This window comes from Equus asinus, chromosome 20, assembly GCF_041296235.1.
Source record: "Equus asinus isolate D_3611 breed Donkey chromosome 20, EquAss-T2T_v2, whole genome shotgun sequence".
NCBI lineage: Eukaryota > Metazoa > Chordata > Mammalia > Perissodactyla > Equidae > Equus > Equus asinus.
Genome location: NC_091809.1, coordinates 24,910,764 through 24,930,369, shown reverse-complemented (window position 1 = coordinate 24,930,369; position 19,606 = coordinate 24,910,764). Strand labels below are relative to the sequence as shown.

Sequence of the window (19,606 nt, the reverse complement as noted above, 5' to 3'; positions counted from 1 at the left end):
TTCTGACATGTGCTACAACTGAACTATACACTTTAAAAAGGTTGAAAATGTAAATTTTATGGTATGCGTATGGCACCACAATCAAAAGCACAAATTTTAAGGCAAGAGAGTAAAAACACAACCTATAGAATGGAAGAAAATTCTGCAAATCGTAATTCTGATAAGTGACTTGTATCAAAAATACCTAAAGACCTCTTCAAACTTAATTAGAAAAAGCCAAAAAACTCTATTTAAATATGGTAAAGGATCTGAATACACTGTTTTCCAAGGAAGACAGGGAAATGCTCAAGAGCATATGAAAAGATGCTGGGCATCCTTAATGAGGAAGGAAACGCAAATCAAAACCCCAGTGAGATACCACTTCACCCCCACTAGGAGGGCTGGAATCAAGAAGTGAGGTAAGAACAAGTGTTGTTGAGGATGTATTTAGAAATGTGAACTCTCATATGTGGGTGGTGAGAAGGCAAAATGGTGTAGTTACCATGGAAAAAGATCTGGGAGTTCCTCAAATATAAAAACCTAAAATTACCCTGTGACCCATCAATTCCACTCCTGGGTACTCAGTCACATTGTGTGTGTGTGTGTGTGTGTGTGTGTGCGTGTGTGTGTGTGGGTGGGTGGGTGTGGTGAGAAGACTTCATCCGCTGTCTTAGCAAATTTCAAGTACACAAATTGTATACATATATCAAGTCATCGCACTGTGATCTCTAAATATGGACAATTGTATTGTTCAGTTATCCCTTGATAAAGCAGGGGGTGGGGGAAGAGTTTCCAGGTGCATCCGACATTTACAAAAAGATGTCATTTTTCTTATATCAGGGAAGGTAGGTCAACGGCCTTAGATCTGGATGTTATAGCTATTAACATTTGAGAGGGCTCTAGGGACAAGGGCAAAAACTGATCTAAAATAAATTTCCTTCCAGTGTCAAATGTACACCTGAGACTTTAATGAACACATGTCACACCCTGTGGTTACACTGAGAAGAGTCCTTGCACCCAGCCTAGGCTGTGGGATTCAAACTTCCCACTAGAACCAAGGGTTCTGGGATAGTTTATCTTTTTTCTTTCTTTCTTTCTTTTTTGGTGAGGAAGATTGGCCCTGAGCTATCTGTTGCCAGTCTTCCTGTTTTGTATGTGGGACACCACCACAGAGGGTGGCTTTCATGAGTGGTGTGTAGGTCCACACCCGGGATCTGAACCTGCGAACCCTAGATCACCTGAAGCAGAGCGTGTGAACTTAACCACTACACACTAGGCCAGTCCCCATGGAATCTTTATCTTAAGGAGCAAGTGAGTGGGGTGGGAGGCATGGGTGGAAGGCTCATTGCTGACAAGGATCACTGAATAAAAGGGAGCCTGACCCTTTATCACAGATGGTGAGGTCACATTTAAGTGTCAGCATTTCTCAACAAGGGTCACAGTTCCACGTTTGGCCTCACAGCCTTATCACAAGCCCATGGCCCGTAGAGGACATAAGATCCTATTATTTCCATGTGTCCTGGCCTGGGTCACCTTCATGGTCTGTGATGAGGATTATTTTAGGCTGGTTACTTTTAAAAAAACTGCAGATGGGAAGGAGGCTCTGAGGAGTGGAATTTGCTTGCCGTTTGATGAGAGACATTTCAATTTGTGAAGGAAGTCTCCATCTGTGGGGGTGTCTCCCTCTCTGCACCAGGAGGAAGCGGGGATGATCTTATCTCTAGAAACTCTTAATGGGGACGGCAAGGACTTAAGTGTTGTTTATTGTGCTTGTCTGGTAACCTCATGCAGCTGACTCCCCCCACCACCAACATCCTCTGGGAAGCACAGGACATCCTGACTTAACCTGGTCTGATTGTTATCTAAAGTTATAGGACCACCCAATAACCAGACCCACCTGCACTGATACCATTTTAACAACTTTTTTCTACATGTTCTTTCCTTTGTCTTGTAAAGAGATAACTCACATACCTATGCCTTAAGTTTAGCTCTAACCCTCAACACACTGCAGCAGCTCCTCCTGCCCATGGGTCCTGTCCCCAGGCAGCAGCTCTTTACTGCCCATGGGTCCTGTCCCCATGCTATTCCATACTATTCTCTGAATAAAAGAGTACTGCTGCCAGACCTTGAGAGTCCAAGAAATCTTTCTTTCAACTTCTCTGCTCGCTGAGCCCGCATCAGTCTGTACTTGCGCCATTTGAAACTCAGTCAGTCCTTCCCCCTGCACATCTGCACGGAAGAGTTCACCAAGAGCTGGGTGGAAACAATAGAGGCAGCCCCAGGCCAGGAAGAAATTCTGCTTAAACGCAAATGTGCCAGGTGAGTCTGGTTCCAACCGCCAGCCTAGTTGGGTTCTGGTGAGCCCTGCAGCATCCCACCTGCTGTCTCTCTGGCCTGAGTGGGCGTGGCGTTCAGGGCCGTCCAATCAGGGGAGCCGGTGGGGCAGGTGGGTGGGGCCATGCACTGGACTTCCTGTGAAGGCGGCTTCCGGCTGCTGCCGCGCTGTAGGGGAGGTGTTGTCTGGCCTACGGGTCCTGGTGGCTCTCCTGCAGCCTCTGTCGTGCTGTGACCTGCGCTTGTCGTGGGGGTCGTAGGAAGGACTCGGGGGACCCAGGAGCCCTAGAAATGGTGAATGTGCGGCCCGGGGGTGAGGACGCGGGAGGAGGGGCTGGTGGGAAGCGGCGGAGCGGGCCCGGCCTCCCGCGGTCCCCTCCGGGGTCTGCGGCCCGGAGTCCGCGGTGGCGCCGCTCGGCCCTCAGGCCCCTCCGGCCGCAGCGTGGGGGCGGGGCCGGCAGCCGGGCCCCGGGCGTCCTGTGGTCCCTGCGCGCGGCGACTGGGGCCGGAGCGTCTCTGGGCCGCTGTGCGGCCGCAGCCCCGCGTGTCCCAGACGGTGGGGGGCCCGCGGGAGGGCCCGCAGGACAGTCGGGCCTCGGTCTCCGGGGTCCGTGCGCGGAGGGGCTGCGGTCTGTGGGTCCCCAGGGCCTCCTTTCTCCTCAGAGGGCACCCGTTTTCTCCATAGTTTTCCAAATGTTTGGGGAGCAGCCTCTCAATCCACAGTCCTTTCCCTACAGGCTGCTCTTCCTGGGACTGACAGTAAATCCGTAAATTTTCAGATGCCTCCCCGCACTCCCAAAGCCACTTCCCCTCTCATTCACAGGATCTCTATCAACACTTCCTCCTCCATGGCGCGTTTCAACCAGACCCTATATTTTAACCGTTGATCGTTATGCCCCAGAGGCTCTATTTTTTTTTGTAAGATTTTATTTTTCCTTTTTCTCCCCAAAGCTCCCCCCCCCATAGTTGTATATTTTAGTTGTGCGTCCTTCTAGTTGTGGCATGTAGGACGGGGCCTCAGCATGACCTGATGACTGGTGCCATGTCCACGCCCAGGATTCGAACCCACGAAACCCTGGGCCACCGAAGCAGAGCGGGTGAACTTAACCACTGGGCCACAGGTAGGCCCAGGATGGCTCTATGTTAAAGATTAGATTTGTCTGTGTGATGCGGACTCCGGAAGCAGAGAAGTCGAAAGAAAGATTCCTTGGACTCTCAAGGTCTGGCAGTAGTGCTCCTTCATTCAGAGAACAGTGTGTGGACAGGACCCATGGGCAGGAAGAGCTGCAATGGATTGAGGGCAGGGCTAAATTTATAAGGCATAGGTATGTGAGTTATTTCTTTACAAGAGAAAGGAAAGATCGTGTAAAAAAGTTGTGGGGCCGGCCGGTGGCGCAGTGGTTAAGTTCGCACGTTCTGCTTCAGGGGCCAGGGGTTAGCTTGTTTGGATCCAGGTGCAGAGATTGCTCCACTTGGCAAGCCATGCTGTGACAGACGTCCCACATATAAAGTAGAGAAGGTGGGCACGGATGTTAGCTCAGGGCCAGTCTTCCTCAGCAAAAAAGAGGAGGATTGGCAGCAGATGTTAGCTCAGGGCTAATCTTCCAAAAGAAAAAGTCATTAAAATGGCTGGTGCAGGTGGGTTTGGTTATTGGGTGGTCCTGTAACTTTAGATAAGAATCAGATTGGATCAGGTCAGGATGTCCTCTGCTTCCCGAAGGATGATGTAGATTGGTATGCAGGGCAGGACGCCTTGGGCTTCTTTCCCTGGGACAGCCTCGATCCTCATCATGTGGATATTTTACATGAGAGGAAAGCAGAGAGTAACCACCTGGAACCTCATTGCAGGAAATTCTTGTGCCTCTCCCCCAGGATCGTCTGGGCGCAGACATCCTATGGCAAATCCTTTGGGCAAGCGTTCCTCTTGGAAAAATGTCCTGGGTGGTCTGTCCCATTGGTATTTCCCCCCCGCCCCGGTTTGTGAATGAGAAAAAATTATTCACTTATTTAAGTCTCCGTTTTTCAATAAGGGTAAATATAGTTAATCAGTAGAGCTTGAAAGACACTATAAAATAGTTCCAAACAAGCAACAAAGAGGTGAATTTCAGGAAAAATATAATATTCCTTTGTTACATTCCATTTGTTAAGAATACTTGTTTCGCTCTTTCCTAACTTGAATGTCTGTCGTTAGTTTCTGAGGTGCGGTCGTTACTTTTGGATGCTTTCAAATGAAATTCCAGGGCTTAGACATGCAAACCACAAATGTTCAAGTGTGATGTCTTGTCATGGAAATAATGTAATCACAGGACCAGGAACAGAGTTGTCATCCCAAAGCATGGGTCTTTGGCATAAGGGCTATTTTGAGCTGATGATTATTGAAAAATAGCAGACAGAGGCAAAGCTCTGAAAACCTAGTAGAAGTTACCCTTTTGTAACAGAAATTTACATTTAAGAGAAACGTCCCTTTGTAAGGGTGCCTCCCTCTCTGTGCCAGGAAGGGCAGGATGACTCCAGATCTCTAGAAACTCTTTATCAGTGGAGAAGGCAAGGAGTTAAATCTGCAGGACAACTTGCCCCTTGTTCACTGGGCTTTTCCTCTAACCTCCCATCACTAACCCCATCTTAACAGCAAGATGTTAAAGCTCTTTGTCACAGGAGGCGGCCAGCCAGGAGCCTGTGCCGAAGAGAAAGTTTTGATCTGCCAGTCTGACCTCACCCTGCCAGGTCTTTACATCCCAGCCGGCCCTCCCTGCTCCCTTAAGCCCATGCTTTGGATGAGGGAGACGGAGTTGAGAGCCTGTCCTCCTGTCTCCTTGCTAATCGATGGCACAGTCAACTGTTTCTTCTTTCAAAGACTGGTGTGCCGTGGTCTCAGCTTCTGTGCGTATCAGGTGGCGAGCCCTCGCTCAGTAACAGTAGTAATTGACATTTTTTCTTAAAGGAATAGACATTTGTGCTTTTCTAGTTGAAGTGGTAGAAATACCTTACACTTTTCTTCCCTATTTTCCATGAAAGGACTGGGTTTAAGTGATTGTGCTGGATTATTGAAACACTGGCTTTGTGTGATTTAAAATAACAGTGATGGTCCAGAGCATCTCCAGTGGGGAGCAGAAGCCTGCAGTTAGAGACCCAAGCTAAGGCCCCCTTGGACCTGCAGAGGGAAGGCCTTGCAGGCCCAGTTGTCCTTCCTGGGGAGCTTCCCCCTGCAGGTGTCCTACTGCTCACACCCCCATGGAAGGAGCCTTGATCCTCAGAGGAGCTGCAGAGCCGTGGAAAGCTGGGGGTGCACGTGCTCATGGGGTGGGGAGTGACGCCCTTTCTGAGGTTATAACTGTGGTTCCTTAGGCCTGGACATTTTTAGATGTTACATTTGAGTTTTGCATCGACACTGTAGGTGCACTGAGAGTGTAATCTGTGCACAGTGAGAAAGTCTGTGAAGATCAGGTGTTCCGTTCTGTGGACAAAGGGATCATGAATTTGGAGTTCATGTGGGTCAGAAGCTTAGACTGATTTTAGCTGAGAGTTTCCTCACTTATGAGAATGGGAGCCTGGGGGAGGCAGTGCTTCCATGCTCACAGGAGAGGCAGGGTGTGTGGGGCTCCCAGAGTGTATTCCTGTGGCTGCTCAGGGGTCCCCACCCTCCTTCACCAGGGACTGACCCTCTCCAGGGATTCTGTCTCAATGGGGAGAGTCTATACCTCAAGTCTCGGAATATGGTCCCTTTCTGAGTGTGGGTTTCCTTCTGAACTGCAGGCCAGCAGGCTGCTTCTATGAGCTGACTGAAATATTCATGTTTCTGTCCTCGGATTGCTTTATCAGTTGAATATTACAATCCTCTGATTCTAGTTTCCATTTGCACTTGGGGTTTGAAAATGTAATGTCAGAGATATGATGTGAGCAAGGCAAGAAAACTGTGGAAACAAACAATTTTTTTCCTTTTAGACAAGAGAACCTCAAGATGTGCGATGGGTGTATTTCAGTTCTCAGGTACATTTTCCATGTTTAGGTCAGTTTTGTGTGTCCATGTCCCTAGAGAACTTTGACATTTAAAAGGCTATACTATTCCTAAGGCAAATGAATTTTATTTATTTTCTTATTGTTTGTGTGTGTGTGTGTGTGTGTGAGGAAGATTGTCACCGAGGTAACATCTGTGCCCATCTTTCTCCATTTTATGTGGGATGCTGCCACAGTCTGGCTTGATGAGGGGTGCTGGGTCCACACCTGAGATCCAAACATGCGAACCCCAGGCCACCGAAGCAGAAGAAAGTGAACTTAACCACTATGCCACCGGGCCAGCCCCTGAATTGTATTTTAATAGATGTGGGGAAAAGGCACTTGAATTTCTTGTTTCATTGATATGAGGAATCAGGTCAGAGCTTGTGTAAATCTTTGGCATTCCTAGTTTATTTCAGGGCTTAATTGCAAACCCCTAAGGTATTATAATATGCTACTCCTTCCTAAAATATTCCCAGGGTAAATATAGTGGAGGCAGAAACAAAAATGCCCTTGTCTTTTTTGTTAGAAAGAGATTGGTAAATTTTTTATGGTTTACAGTTTTATATTCATTAAAGGATAAAATCTTTTTTTTTTTCTTTTTGAGGAAGATTAGCTCTGCGCTAACATCTGCTGCCAATCCTCCTCTTTTTGCTGAGGAAGACTGGCCCTGAGCTAGCATCCGTGCCCATCTTCTTCTACTTTATATGTGGGACGCCTGCCACAGCATGGCTTACTGAGAGGTGCAATGTCCACACCCGGGATCCTAACTGGCGAATCCTGGGCCACTGAAGTAGAACATGTGAACTTAACCGCTGCGCGACCTAAAGGATTAAATCTTGAAATAGTTTACTTTGTAGAAATGTTAAAACTAAAAGTTATTTAAAACTGATGATCAAACATAGGAAAATATGGCATATGTACATGTCTCTCCTTATTTTATTTTATTTTGTTTTTGAGGAAGACTGGCACTGAGCTAACATCCATGCCCATCTTCCTCTACTTTATATGTGGGACACCTGCCACAGCATGGCTTGACAAGCTGTGCATAGGTCCATGACCAGGATCCAAACTGGCAAACCCCAGGCCGCCAAAGTGGAGCATGTGGACTCAACTGCTGTGCCACTGGGCCAGCCCCTGTCTCCCCTTATTTCAAGTGAATAATACATGGGAATGTTCTTTCTGTCTTTTGAGGAAGATTAGCCTGGAGCTAACTGCTGCCAATCCTCCTCTTTTCGCTGAGGAAGGCTGGCCCTGAGCTAACATCCATGCCCATCTTCCTCCACTTTATATGTGGGAAGCCTACCACAGCATGGCATGCCAAGCGGTGCCATTTCCGCAGCCGGGATCTGAAGCGGCAAACCCAGGGCCCCCGAAGTGGAACATGAGCACTTTAAGTGCTGGGCCACCGGGCTGGCCCCTGTATGGGAATGTTTAAAAAATTTGTAACAGAGGACAGTAGCTAAGAGAACCTCCTGCCCACATGCCCTGCCCCACTCCTGCTCTTACTCGAGCCACTCTCGAATGACCAGTTTTGCTGACTGCTTCATCATCCTGTTAATGTTTCTTTATATAAAAACAAGCCAGTGCGAATGCCTATTTTTGTCCCTCAAGTTTGTTCTTGTAATGAGTGGCCAGGGTTTGATGCTGATGCTCTTTGACGACTGAACACTTAAGCCTCGCCCTCCCTTTTCCCCTGGGCCTTCCTACCTGGACAGGCTGATGAGAAAGCCTGGAGGCTCCTGCACTGTGGGCTGCTGCTTGCTGCGTGGCTCCTCCTGGGCGCTGTGCTGCCCTGTGTTGCCCTGTTGACCCCACCAAGCCCAGGTTTCAACTGCAGAGGACACTGAGTTGGCAGTTTTGGGAATTCCTGTCCTCTGAGAGCAGGAGTCTGGGAATCCGGCCCTCCTTAATGTGATCTTCTGTCGGTGTCTTGGGTGGCATCTGTCTGTGTGTTGAGAGTGAAGGTGAGACTGAGGCTGGAGTCGCCTTGACATTAGGGGGAGTCTGCAGTTATGAGGATGATTGTACCCTGTCACTGAGCTGAGCCCATCTGATGGTCGCTCCTTAAAGACCAATTATTTCAGAGAGAAAGAAGGGCCAGGAAAGTGCAGCCAGTAGGAAGCAAGATTCTAGAGGGCTCCCCAGGGCCCCTAAGTCACTCTGCTGCTGCTCCCAGCCCTGTACCTGTTGCCGCAAAGATCCCGACCCTCTGGGTTATAGTGGACCACACCACAGTCTGAGTTTGGCCCAGTGAAGAGATTAATTCAACCCAACTTAAGCCCAGGCACCTGAAACTCTATAAAGCAACCAGTGTCTGGCCCCTTTGTGGGAAAAGAATTCTGGAAATCTCTTGACTCAGAGATCCCCAAAATAAAACTCAGAGTCACACTTGTATGTACACTAATAGGTCTACAATAGCAGGACACTCGTCATCCACCTTGGGGTTCCGCCACTACTCATAGTGACCATGGCACTTCTCAGAGAAAACAGTGCTGTGCTCCCCAACAAGGCATTCGATGGAAGTTTCCCGCCTCCCCCCTCCCCCCCCCCCCCCCCCCCCCCCGCCACCGTGGGTCTCAGGCTCCTAGAGCACAGACTGACTTACTGAAATATGTTGAAGTCATAGCACAACTAGAAGGACCTACGAGTAGAATATACAACCATGTATTGGGGGGCTTTTGAGAGAAGAAGAAGAAAAAAAGATTGGCAACAGATGTTAGCTCAGGGCCAGTCTTGAAAAGGAAATAACTTGAAGTCAGTTGAATGAGAGATGTCCTGTTTCAGTAAAAAAGGGGTGAATTGGACGCATTACAGTGCACGGTGCACGTTAGCATTGACTCTGTGTGTTACACACTCTGTGGGTTTTGGCAAATGTGTAATGATGTGGACGTATCATTTCTGTATCATGGAGTGTAGTTTCTCTTCCCTGAAACTCCCCTGTGCTCCACCTATTGACTCATCCCTCCCTCCAACCTCCAAATCCTTCACAAGTAAAGATCCTTCTAGTGGCTCATACTTTTGTCTTTCCCAGAATGTCATATACTTGGAATCATACACTGCATAGCCTTGTCACATTGGCTTCTTTACTTAATAATAGACTTCTAAGGTCCCTCCATGTGTTTCCATGGCGTGATACCTCATTTCTTTTTATCATTGGACGGTGTTTCATTGTTTGGATGCACCACTGATTGACTGTTCGATACTTGAAGGACATCTTGTTGAAAATCCTAACTCTTGCCAATTATGAATAAAGTGCTTCTAAACATTCTTATGTAGGTTTTGTGCGAACATAAGGTTTCAGCTCATTTGGAAAAATACCACGGAGCGTGATTGCTGGATCTTAACTCTATGTAGTGACAATGTGTTTTATTCTGAAAGGAGGTTCCTGTCTTCCAGTGTGGGTGTTCCAAATCCTGTTTCCACCCGTGATGAACTAGGGTTCCCTGTAGCTTTGCATCTTCACCGATATTTGCTGTTCTGAATATTTTGACTTTTACCCATTTAATAAGCGTTTAGTGATCCCCATTGTTATTTTCTTTGCAATTTCCTAATGACATTTCATGTGGAGCATGTTTCATATTGCTTATTTCCCATCTAGATCTCTTCTTTGGTGAGCTGTCTGCAGATCTTTTGCCCATTTTTAATTGCATTTTTTTCCTCTGACTATTACGGTTTAAGAATTCTTTGCATATTTCAGATAGCAATCATTTATCCAATAAATGTTTTACAGAGATTTTCTCTTACTCTGAATTGGTGTTGATCTCTTCACACCATCTTTTTCAGAGGAGGAGTTTTTCGTTTTACTTAAAATTGTAAAATTTTTGGTTTTTTCTTTTGTGGACCTTGCTTTTTGGTTTTCTATGTGAAAATTCATCAACAAACACAAGGTCATCCAGATTTTCTCCTGTGTTATCTTGTAGGAGTTTATTCTTTTGGCAATTTACATTTAGGTCTATGATGTGTTTTGATTTAATTTTCATGAAAAGTGTGAGGCCTGTGTCTACATTTGTTTTGTGTGTCTGTATTTGCACATGGATATCCATTATTTCTCCCACTGTTTGTTTAAAATACTTGCTTTTTCATTTGAATCTCCTTTCCTTCTCTGTCAAAGTTCAGTTGACTCTGTTCGTGTGGGTCTAGAAGGAGAGCAAGCTTGCTGTACTCTGTTATTAATCCCAGGAGTCGTTTCTGTCATTGTGAGTTCTTCCAGTTGTTGCGTAGAGACAGTCATATCATATGGAACAAACACCATGAATTCAGCTACAGGATTTGTGAAGGTGTTCTTTCTCAAGAAGTGGAAGTTCCCCTCTATTACTAGTTTATCTTAAATGGATGTTGCTTTTATCAAGTCTTATTTTATATTTATTTCCCCTCCTTTCCTTTCTGATACTAGTAATTTCTGTCTTCCCTCTTCTCCTTGTTGTCTGGACTGGATATTTCTCAATTTTATTGGTCTTGTGAAACAAGCAGCTTTTTTCTTTTCATTTTCTCCATTGATTTCCCACAATGACATTCATTTCCTTTCTTATTTTATTATTTCTTTTATTGTGCTTGCTTTGGGTTTAACTTGTTCTTCTTTTTATTCTTTGCTAAGGTACGTGCTTGTGTTAGTGATTAGAGATCTTTGATTTTTCCAGTGTATTTGTTTGATGGCATGAATTTCCCCCTGGATACTGCTTTCACTACATCCAAGAACCTTTACTATGTTGTGTTTTCATTTTTTTAATTCAAAACAATTTTTCATTTTTCTTGAGACTTCTAGTTTGATACTATGTATTATTTAGAAGTATATTTTTGAATCACCACATATTGGGGGTTTTCCAACTTTTTCTGGTATTGCCTTCTAGAGGAATGCCTATGTGGTGTGAGAGCCTACTTTGTATGATTTCTGTTCTTTCATATTTGTTAAGGTGTGCTTTATGTCCCAGAATGTGGTTTGTTTTGGTGAATGTTCCATGTGAACCTGAGAAGAATGTATATTCTGCTGTTCTGTGAAGTATTCTGTAGATTACAATGAAACCCAGCAGTTTCGCAGTGCTGTTCATTGCACGTCTGTCCTTCCTCACTTCCTGCCTACTGAAATTTCTAATTCCTGATGAGGGGGTGTTGACATCTACAGCTATGGTACTGGATTTGTCTCTTTCTCCTGCATTCGGTCAGTTCCTCCCTGAGGTGTGTTGCCCCTCTGTTGTTAGGCAGGTACACATGCAGCGTTGCTGTGCCTTCTCAGAGAATAGACCCCTTTATCCGTACCTACTGCCCCTCTATCTCTGCATCTTCCTCAGTTTGAAATCTGCATTGTCTATAATGTCTATTCCTCTAGCAGCTTCCTTTGATTCGTGTTGGCATGGTCTGTTTTTCTCCATCCCTTTACCCTTCATCTCTCTCTGACTTTATACTTAGAGTGGGTTTCTTGTAGACAACATATAATGGAATTTTTTGAACTCTATTACTGTGTCTTTCAGTTGTAATGAGACCATTGATGATTAAAGTGGTTGTTGATTCAGTTAGATTAATATTTACCAAAATTTCCCACTTTTATCCTTGTTTTTGTCTTCTACCTTTTTGCCACCTTCTCTGGTTAAAATTGAGCATTTACTGTAATTCTTTTTTCCCCCCTCTTAGCATATCAGTTACACATTTTTTTAAAAACACATTTTAGTGTTTGTCCTTGAGTTTTCAGCGTACAACTAACCCCCCCCCCGCCAAGTAACACTGTGCCGCTTCACCGTGTGCAAGTACCTCTTAACACAGTCCCCAGTTTTCCTTTCCCTGTGTCTTGTCACATTGCTGTCATGTATTTCACTTGTCCATAAGCTTCTTATTACCAAATACATTGTTGCTAACATTAGTTTAAACAAAGTGTCATCTGCTATATTTATTATAAGAACCAAAAGATATTTCCCCTCATTTTTTCTTCTTCTAATCCCCTACCTTTATCATTTACATTCTTTCTGATAAACTTTCAAGTAATTTTCATCCCAAGTATGTGTACTCGGGATGAATTTCCTCAAATTTTGTCTCAGAAAGTCCTTATTTCTTCTTTGTACTGAAGGATAATTTTGCTTGACCAAATTCTAGGAAAGTGGGTTTCATTTTCAACACTTTAAATCTTTCAGTCTCCTCTGCTCTTGTTGCATGGTTTTGAGAAGAAGTTCAATTTAATTCAAATCTTTGTTTCTTTCTGTCGAAGGTGTGTTTCTTCTCTGGCATTTTTTCAGTACATTCTCTGTGATGTTTCTCTAGTTTCAGTGTGATACCCTTCAGGTGTGCACTTTTGTACTTTCCCGTGTTTAGTGTTCCATGTGCTTCCTGGATGGACAGTATGCTGGCTAGCATTGATTTTAGGATATTTTGGTGATTATTACTTCATGTTTTCTTCTCTCTCTTTTCCTTCAGGGATTCCCATTATCTGTATTTTAAGCCTTCATTTAAAGAGGGTTATCCTAGGCTTCGTGGAAATTGTGTTCTGTCTTTTTTGTTATTTTTGCCCTTGCATTAGACTCTGGTGAAATAGATTTTTTTTTTTTTTTTTTTTTTAGCACACGCCTTATTAAGAACAGAATATGTGGGGCGTGTTTCAAAATGCCATCTTTTTTTTTGTCTTTCCCAAGTTTGGAGACACTGGTTTGTCCTATGATCTCAAGGCTCTCCTGGATCTAAGAAGGGTTCTTCATGTCAAGTTTGTTCATTTTCTTCTTGTGAGATCAAGAATGACAGCTTCTAAGCTCCTTAGGTGCAGGATCAAAAGTTGGCAGGGCATCATCCAGAGTGGCTGGTCAGGAAACACTTCCTCTTGAAGTTGGACAAAGGAAATTTTATGTTCTTTGGGGGAAACCACTGTTAAATCCTGCATGTATTTTATAATCATGGGCAAATTTAACATCAAACCATTGTGGTCTTCAAGGAGCTCCCCTGCAATCTATGGCTCTTTTTTTTTCCTCTAAAGATTGGCACCTGACCTAACAACTCTTGCCAATCTACTTGTGGGTTTTTTTTTTTCTGCTTTTTCTCCCCTAATCTCCCCAGTACGTAGTTGTATATTGTAGTGGTGAGTGCCTCTGGTTGTGCTATGTGGGATGCCGCATCAGCATGGCCTGATGAGTGGTGCCATGTCTGCACCCAGGATCCGAACCAGTGAAACCCTGGGCTGCCAAAGTGGAGTGCGTGAACTTAACCACTTGGCCACAGGGCCGGCCCCAATCTGCAGCTCTTAACCTACCCCTCAAGGGGAGCAAAGCTCAGGGTACACTGTTAGCATTTGACCAGAACGAGCTCTCATGGCACATTATCTCACACTGTGTTCTAAATTTGGTGAGAAGTAGCTTTGAGGCCCATACGTATAGTGATCTTATGGTCTAAGTTTTCATGGCTTCTTCCTTGTGCCTGAGCTCTCAGTTCATAATAATTCCAGCCCCATCAAATCTTCCAGAGTGAGAAAGGTAGAACTGAGTCTATGATAGATATTACACAAGTTAAAAGCACTCTTTCACCACAAGAATATTTACATTCAGCCAGCTGCATCTGATTACCTGTAATGGCCTGGAGTAGTTTAGGACAATGTGGGCAGCTGGGCTTGGTCAAAGTGTGATTTCACAGGCCTCATGGACTCTAAGTTTGGTGATGGGACCAGAACAAAAAGCTTCCAGTTATTCACTATGTTTTGTTTTATTTTGCTTTGTTTTGTTTTTTTGAAGATTAGCCCTGAGCTAACTATTGCCAGTCCTCCTCTTTTTGCTGAGGAAGCCTGGCCCTGAGCTAACATCCATGCCCATCTTCCTCTACTTTATATGTGGGCTGCCTACCACAGCATGGCATGCCAAGCGGTGCCATGTCTGCACCCGGGATCCGAACCGGCGAACACCAGGCTGCCGAGAAGCAGAACATGCAAACTTACCGCTGCGCCATTAGGCCAGCCCCGTTCACTATGTTTTTATTCACTGAAACGTCCCATAGATTTCACCCTCTGCGTCAGGGAGTGCTGTAACCAGTGGGTAATGTGGAAGAAGATGAAAGAACTTTTCTTACGAAGAATCATGGGTCCACAATTGATGTTTGTTTCATTTGTATAGCATTTCTGTCATTTCCCACCATGTTCTGGAACTTGTTCTTAGAAATTGGATGGAATGTGATCACAGTAAAAATGTGTATTTCCATGTGTTCACAATATTGTTAAATTGATGAGCATTGTGTACAGAAAAAAGGGAGTTTGTGATGATCACACATAGAATGAATGTTTGGAGATAACAGAATCCCATGTAACCTTCCTAGAATTGGAGTCTAGATCCCCAGTGCTGTCAGGCTCACGTATCCTACTCTACACACTTTTGTGGTGTTTTAGGACTCAGTGGCCATTGAGGACGTGAGTGTGAACTTCACCCCAGAGGAGTGGGCTTTACTGGATCCTTCACAAAAGAAACTCTACAGAGATGTGATGTGGGAAACCTTGAGGCACCTGGCCTCAGTAGGTAAGAACGAGGACATTCCTCACGTCATCAATGAAAGAACAAGTGGTTCTTGCCCATCATCAGTGTTCTAAGATGTAGAATGTGGAAAGGGGAGGTTGTTAGTAAATAAAGTAGAAATGGCCATAGATTATCGTATACTTAGAATCTAGAAATTTTTGTCTAATTTCTAATATTTGGAATAAACTTTGTGGGTCTGCATCTCAGGAATAACATGGGAAGATTGTGATGTTGAAGATCAGTACAAAGGCCAGGGGAGAAAAGTAAGGTGAGTCACACAATAGAAAGCTCTGTCTCATGTGAGAATCCTTGTAGGTTAAGAAATTGTTTTAAAAAAGAGCAAACAAAACAAATAAGCTTTGCTTCAAATTGAGCTATTCTTAGAAAATTTTCACCAAATATACTTTCTGAAATGTGATGTAGAGGTTCACTTTTTGCAGAATATTTCACTTAGAAATAATATTAGTGAACCTTATCTGTGAATATCACTGTTTGGATAATAACAAGGGTGAAGTCCTCTTTCAGAAAATTCAGTATATTTCAGAGAATTCACAGAAGGGAGAAAACATAAACATTTCCTATCAATCATAATAAACATAAGAAATAATAAACATAAGAAATATTGGGGCCGGCTCCATGGCCGAGTGGTTAAATTCGTTTGTTCCACCTTGGTGGCCCAGGGTTCGGGTCCTGGGTGCAGACATGGCACCGCTTGTCAGGCCACATTGAGGTGGCATCGCACATCCCACAACTAGAAGGACATGCAGCTAGGATGTGCAACTGTGTACAGGGGGGGTTTGGGGAGATAAAGCAGGAAAAAAAAGGGGGGGGGATTGGCAACAGTTGTTAGCCCAGGTGCCAATCTTAAAAAAAAAAAAGAAATATAAAATCATTAATAGAGAAATCATTAACAATATGCTTCTCATTTTTACAGAAAGCGTAGGGTAGGGAGAGTCTGTGAAAGTGAAGAAGATAGTCAGTTTGGAGAAAACTTCAGCCTTCTTCCAAATCTCAGTCTGAACAAGAAAACTACAGGAGCTAAACCATGGGGATGCAGTGCATGTGGAAGAGTCTTCATGCATCATTCATCCCTTAAAATGCACATTAGATGTCACACTGAACGTAAAACATATGACTATCAAAAATATGGAGAGAAGCCATATAAATGTAAGGGATGTGGGAAAGCCTTCACTTATTTCACTTTACTTCGAGCACATGAAAGAACTCATACTGGGGAGAAGCCCTATGAATGTGAAAAATGCAGTAAAGCATTCACTTGTTCCAGTCATCTTCTAAAACATGAAAGAATTCATACTGGAGAGAAACCCTATGAATGTAAAACATGCAGTAAAGCATTCACTTCTTCCAGTCATCTTCAACTTCATGAAAGAATTCATACTGGAGAGAAACCCTATGAATGTAAAAAATGCAGTAAAGCATTCTCATGTTCCAGTTCTCTTCAAGTTCATGAAAGAACTCATACTGGAGAGAAACCCTATGAATGTAAAAATTGCAGTAAAGCATTCACTTGTTCCAGTCATCTTCGAAATCATGAAAGAATTCATACTGGAGAGAAACCCTATGAATGTAAAACATGCAGTAAAGCATTCACTTGTTCCAGTTCTCTTCAACTTCATGAAAGAATTCATACTGGAGAGAAACCCTATGAATGTGAAAAATGCAGTAAAGCATTTGCTTCCTGCAGATCTCTTGAAATACATGGAAGAATTCATACTGGAGAGAAACCCTTTGAATGTAAAACATGCAGTAAAGCATTCACTTCTTTCCGTTATCTTCGAGTCCATGAAAAAAGTCACACTAGAGAAAAACCCTTTGAATGTAAGATATGTGGTAGAGCCTTCTGTACTACCACTTATCTTTCAAAACATGAAACAACACACACAGGAGGGAAGCCCTATGAATGTAAAAACTGCAGTAAAGCATTCGCTTCTTCCCGTTCTCTTCAAATACATGGAAGAATTCACACTGCAGAGAAACCCTTTGAATGTAAAATATGTGGTAAAGCCTTCAGTTATACCAGTTCTCTTTCAACACATAAAAGAACTCATACAGGAGAGAAACCCTATGAATGTGAAAACTGCAGTAAAGCATTCACTTGTAACAGTTTTCTTCGAAGACATGAAAGAACTCACAGTGCAGAGAAATCCTATGAATGTAAAGAATGCAATAAAGCCTTCACTGCTTCCAAATATCTTCGAGTCCATTTAAGAAGTCACACTGGAGAGAAAGCCTATGAATGTGAGGAAAGTCAGAAAGGCTTTAGTTCTCATGCAAACTTTTGAGGATATGCATGAATGCACACTAGAGGTAAAAGCAGGTAGATAGAAACAATTTGGGATTGTGGTGATCGCACTTCTTTCTTGAAGGCATGAAAGGACTCACTGGATAAAAACGTCTTGAATGTTCAGAGCATGAGAAAGAGTTCAGTTGGCCTACACCCTTCTATGTGAAACTCCCACCAAAAAGAAATGTAAATGTAAGTCATATGAGAAAGCTTCATGGAAATTAATTTGTACATGAGGTTCTAGAAAACTTTCAACAGGAAAGAGTCGTTATAAAAGTGGTAAATATATTGTATTTATCAAGCCTTTCTTAAAGTGCGACATTAGACTGGATTTCTATAAATTACTTCAGAAACAAATATTGAGGTGAGATGATTCTGCTAGTCCTTCAGAAGTAGTAAATAAGACTCAGGTAGTGCATTTCCCCTAAATCAGTTAGTTTTTTTTTTAATAATGTTTTAATTGTTCTGTGTTAAAGGGCTATTGAAAAATGGCAGTTTGTATTTGTTGTGTTTTCTTACTGGCCTTGTATTTACAGTTCCTGGATATGCCTCATCCATTGTACATATTGTACATGTTTTAGAGAAAGTGCCGTTTTGGGGGTGGTGGGTGGAGGAGCCTGTTTTTATTTTCTGTACTATTAAACAGTTGGAAAAAATTATGTATGGCAAGTTTATCCAAGAGTGTGCTTCCTGTGAATTCTTATTTTCCCATTTGGGCCTTTGCTGTTTGTCCTTCCTTCTGACTGGTATTTGGTGAATAGACTGAATTAAGTAGAGGCCTGTGGCAGGCAACAAAATCTAGAGCTGGACACCTCACCCCTGTACTGCGTTATGTCAGTGAGAGTAATCTGAACAGCGAGATCTTTAAGAATCCGTCCCCTTTATGGTGCCGTGTTTGGAATTCCCAAGTGGCCTCACTTGCATGAGATTTGGAAGGCAGAAGCACACAAGGCCTTAGGCCGATTTTCGAGCCACCACACAGGGATGGAGACAGTTCCATAGGAGCTTCAAGGACACCATCTTCCATCCCTTTTTCTGGATTCTTTGCCCTTCTTGTCAAGAGTATCTTGAAAACTACCAAGAATTAGTTGATTTCCATATTGTTAGAGATGCATTTTCCACTAGTTTCACATCAAAGATCCATTCAAGTTAGGGTCTTTCTGTAAGGCCTCTTGTGTCCACCAGGAAGCTAATTCAGACATTCGTGGTTGGGAGTATTCTCTGATTCCCCTTTTCTCTAGAGGATAATTGACTAAAGTCTAAGCTGTATAGGAAACACTTTTGCTGTTCATAGTACTCATGAGCACATTTTCCTGATTCACCATGGCATCTACAATGGGACATGAAAAGAAGAACCTGCAAGTTTGTTTCTCTGCTGCCTTGTGCAGCAGCTGCCTCGACCCAGTTGTTCCATGTGAGAACAATCACCTTTCTCATGTTGGGAAGACTGTGTGTGTTTCTGGTTACGTGTAGCTTGAATGTATTCCCTCGATGTGTTTTCAGTGACCTTTGAGTGTATGTCAATAAAAGTATGTCCATGTGTTTGGGAAATGAACACTTCTCTAGTTTCACTGATACATTTTATCAACTGTTCCAGTCCATCATATGTTAATAAATATTATCATGGATTTCATTTTTACAGACTATTAATATCCATTTTTGCTTATGGATTTTCAGATATACTTTGCAATGTTCTTCATTTAGTCATTATACATTTTGAGTCAATTTTATCATGTGCGGTCCAATTCAGGTGTTTCTTCATCAGGCAAACTGTAGTTCTTATTCTTTTACAGTGTAACTTTTGTCATGAAAATAATTTCTCATTCATTTTTAACCCCAAAATTAACCACCATGTTTTTCCTCAGTGCCCTCTTCCAGTGACCTGCAGGATTGCACCTGCAGTCAGAGAGGGGTGTAAGGAATTCTAGTAAGAATGACCACAGACCTAAAGGACGTTGAGGTGTAGCGGTAACGGTGCTCAAAGGACTTCTTACAAGATTTTGGCCTGTGTTTGTGGACTTGACTGCTATTCAAGGAGGCAGGTTATTTTCTGTATTCAATGATGTGAGGAGGTAAACTTAATCCTAACTTTTGTAAACTTGTTTTTTTTTGTGAACCGAGTTATTGTTTTCTAGAAGGCAAAAGAATGTAATGAGTGTAAGTTAATTTTTAAGAAGTTCCAGTCAGTCGTTTTAGTAAGAAGAAGGAAAACAGCCATTTTTATGATGTGGACTTTTATCCTTCATCATTTTTACCTCATAGGGTCACAAAATACTGTTAGTTTTGTCTTGGAAACTGTGTACTTTTAATGAACAAGCTGTCAGACACTTTTCTCTTCAGCAGGGTAAGACTTGGCCTTGCAGTGGATGCAGCCAGCTCCTGGTCCTCTGGAACAGCTTTGCCTTTCCTACAGTCAAAACACCGATGTATTTCCTGTGGTGAATTAGACACTGTTTACTGTGAAGTACCTCATTGAAATACATAACTTCTCTTCTTAGCATCCTACATAACATTTTCAATATCTGCT

General features: G+C 43.3%; 1 protein-coding gene across 1 annotated transcript; it reads left to right on the top strand.

Moving 5' to 3' along the window:
- The first annotated feature begins 2,468 nt into the window (after nt 1–2,468).
- Nucleotides 2,469–18,632, top strand: LOC106835966 (zinc finger protein 709-like). Its single transcript, XM_044751816.2, has 4 exons — nt 2,469–2,607; nt 14,651–14,777; nt 14,982–15,042; nt 15,709–18,632. The coding sequence occupies exons 1-4, from the start codon at nt 2,605–2,607 to the stop codon at nt 17,075–17,077; spliced, it is 1,560 nt and encodes a 519-aa protein (XP_044607751.1). The 5' UTR covers nt 2,469–2,604; the 3' UTR covers nt 17,078–18,632.
- Nucleotides 18,633–19,606: the final 974 nt, after the last annotated feature.

What these genes read in the sequence shown, in the direction of transcription:
- LOC106835966 (XM_044751816.2), top strand. An exon ending in GAGGCACCTGGCCTCAGTAG is followed by an intron (nt 14,778 to 14,981) that starts GTAAGAACGAGG and finishes TCTGCATCTCAG; the next exon opens with GAATAACATGGGAAGATTGT. An exon ending in GGCCAGGGGAGAAAAGTAAG is followed by an intron (nt 15,043 to 15,708) that starts GTGAGTCACACA and finishes TCATTTTTACAG; the next exon opens with AAAGCGTAGGGTAGGGAGAG.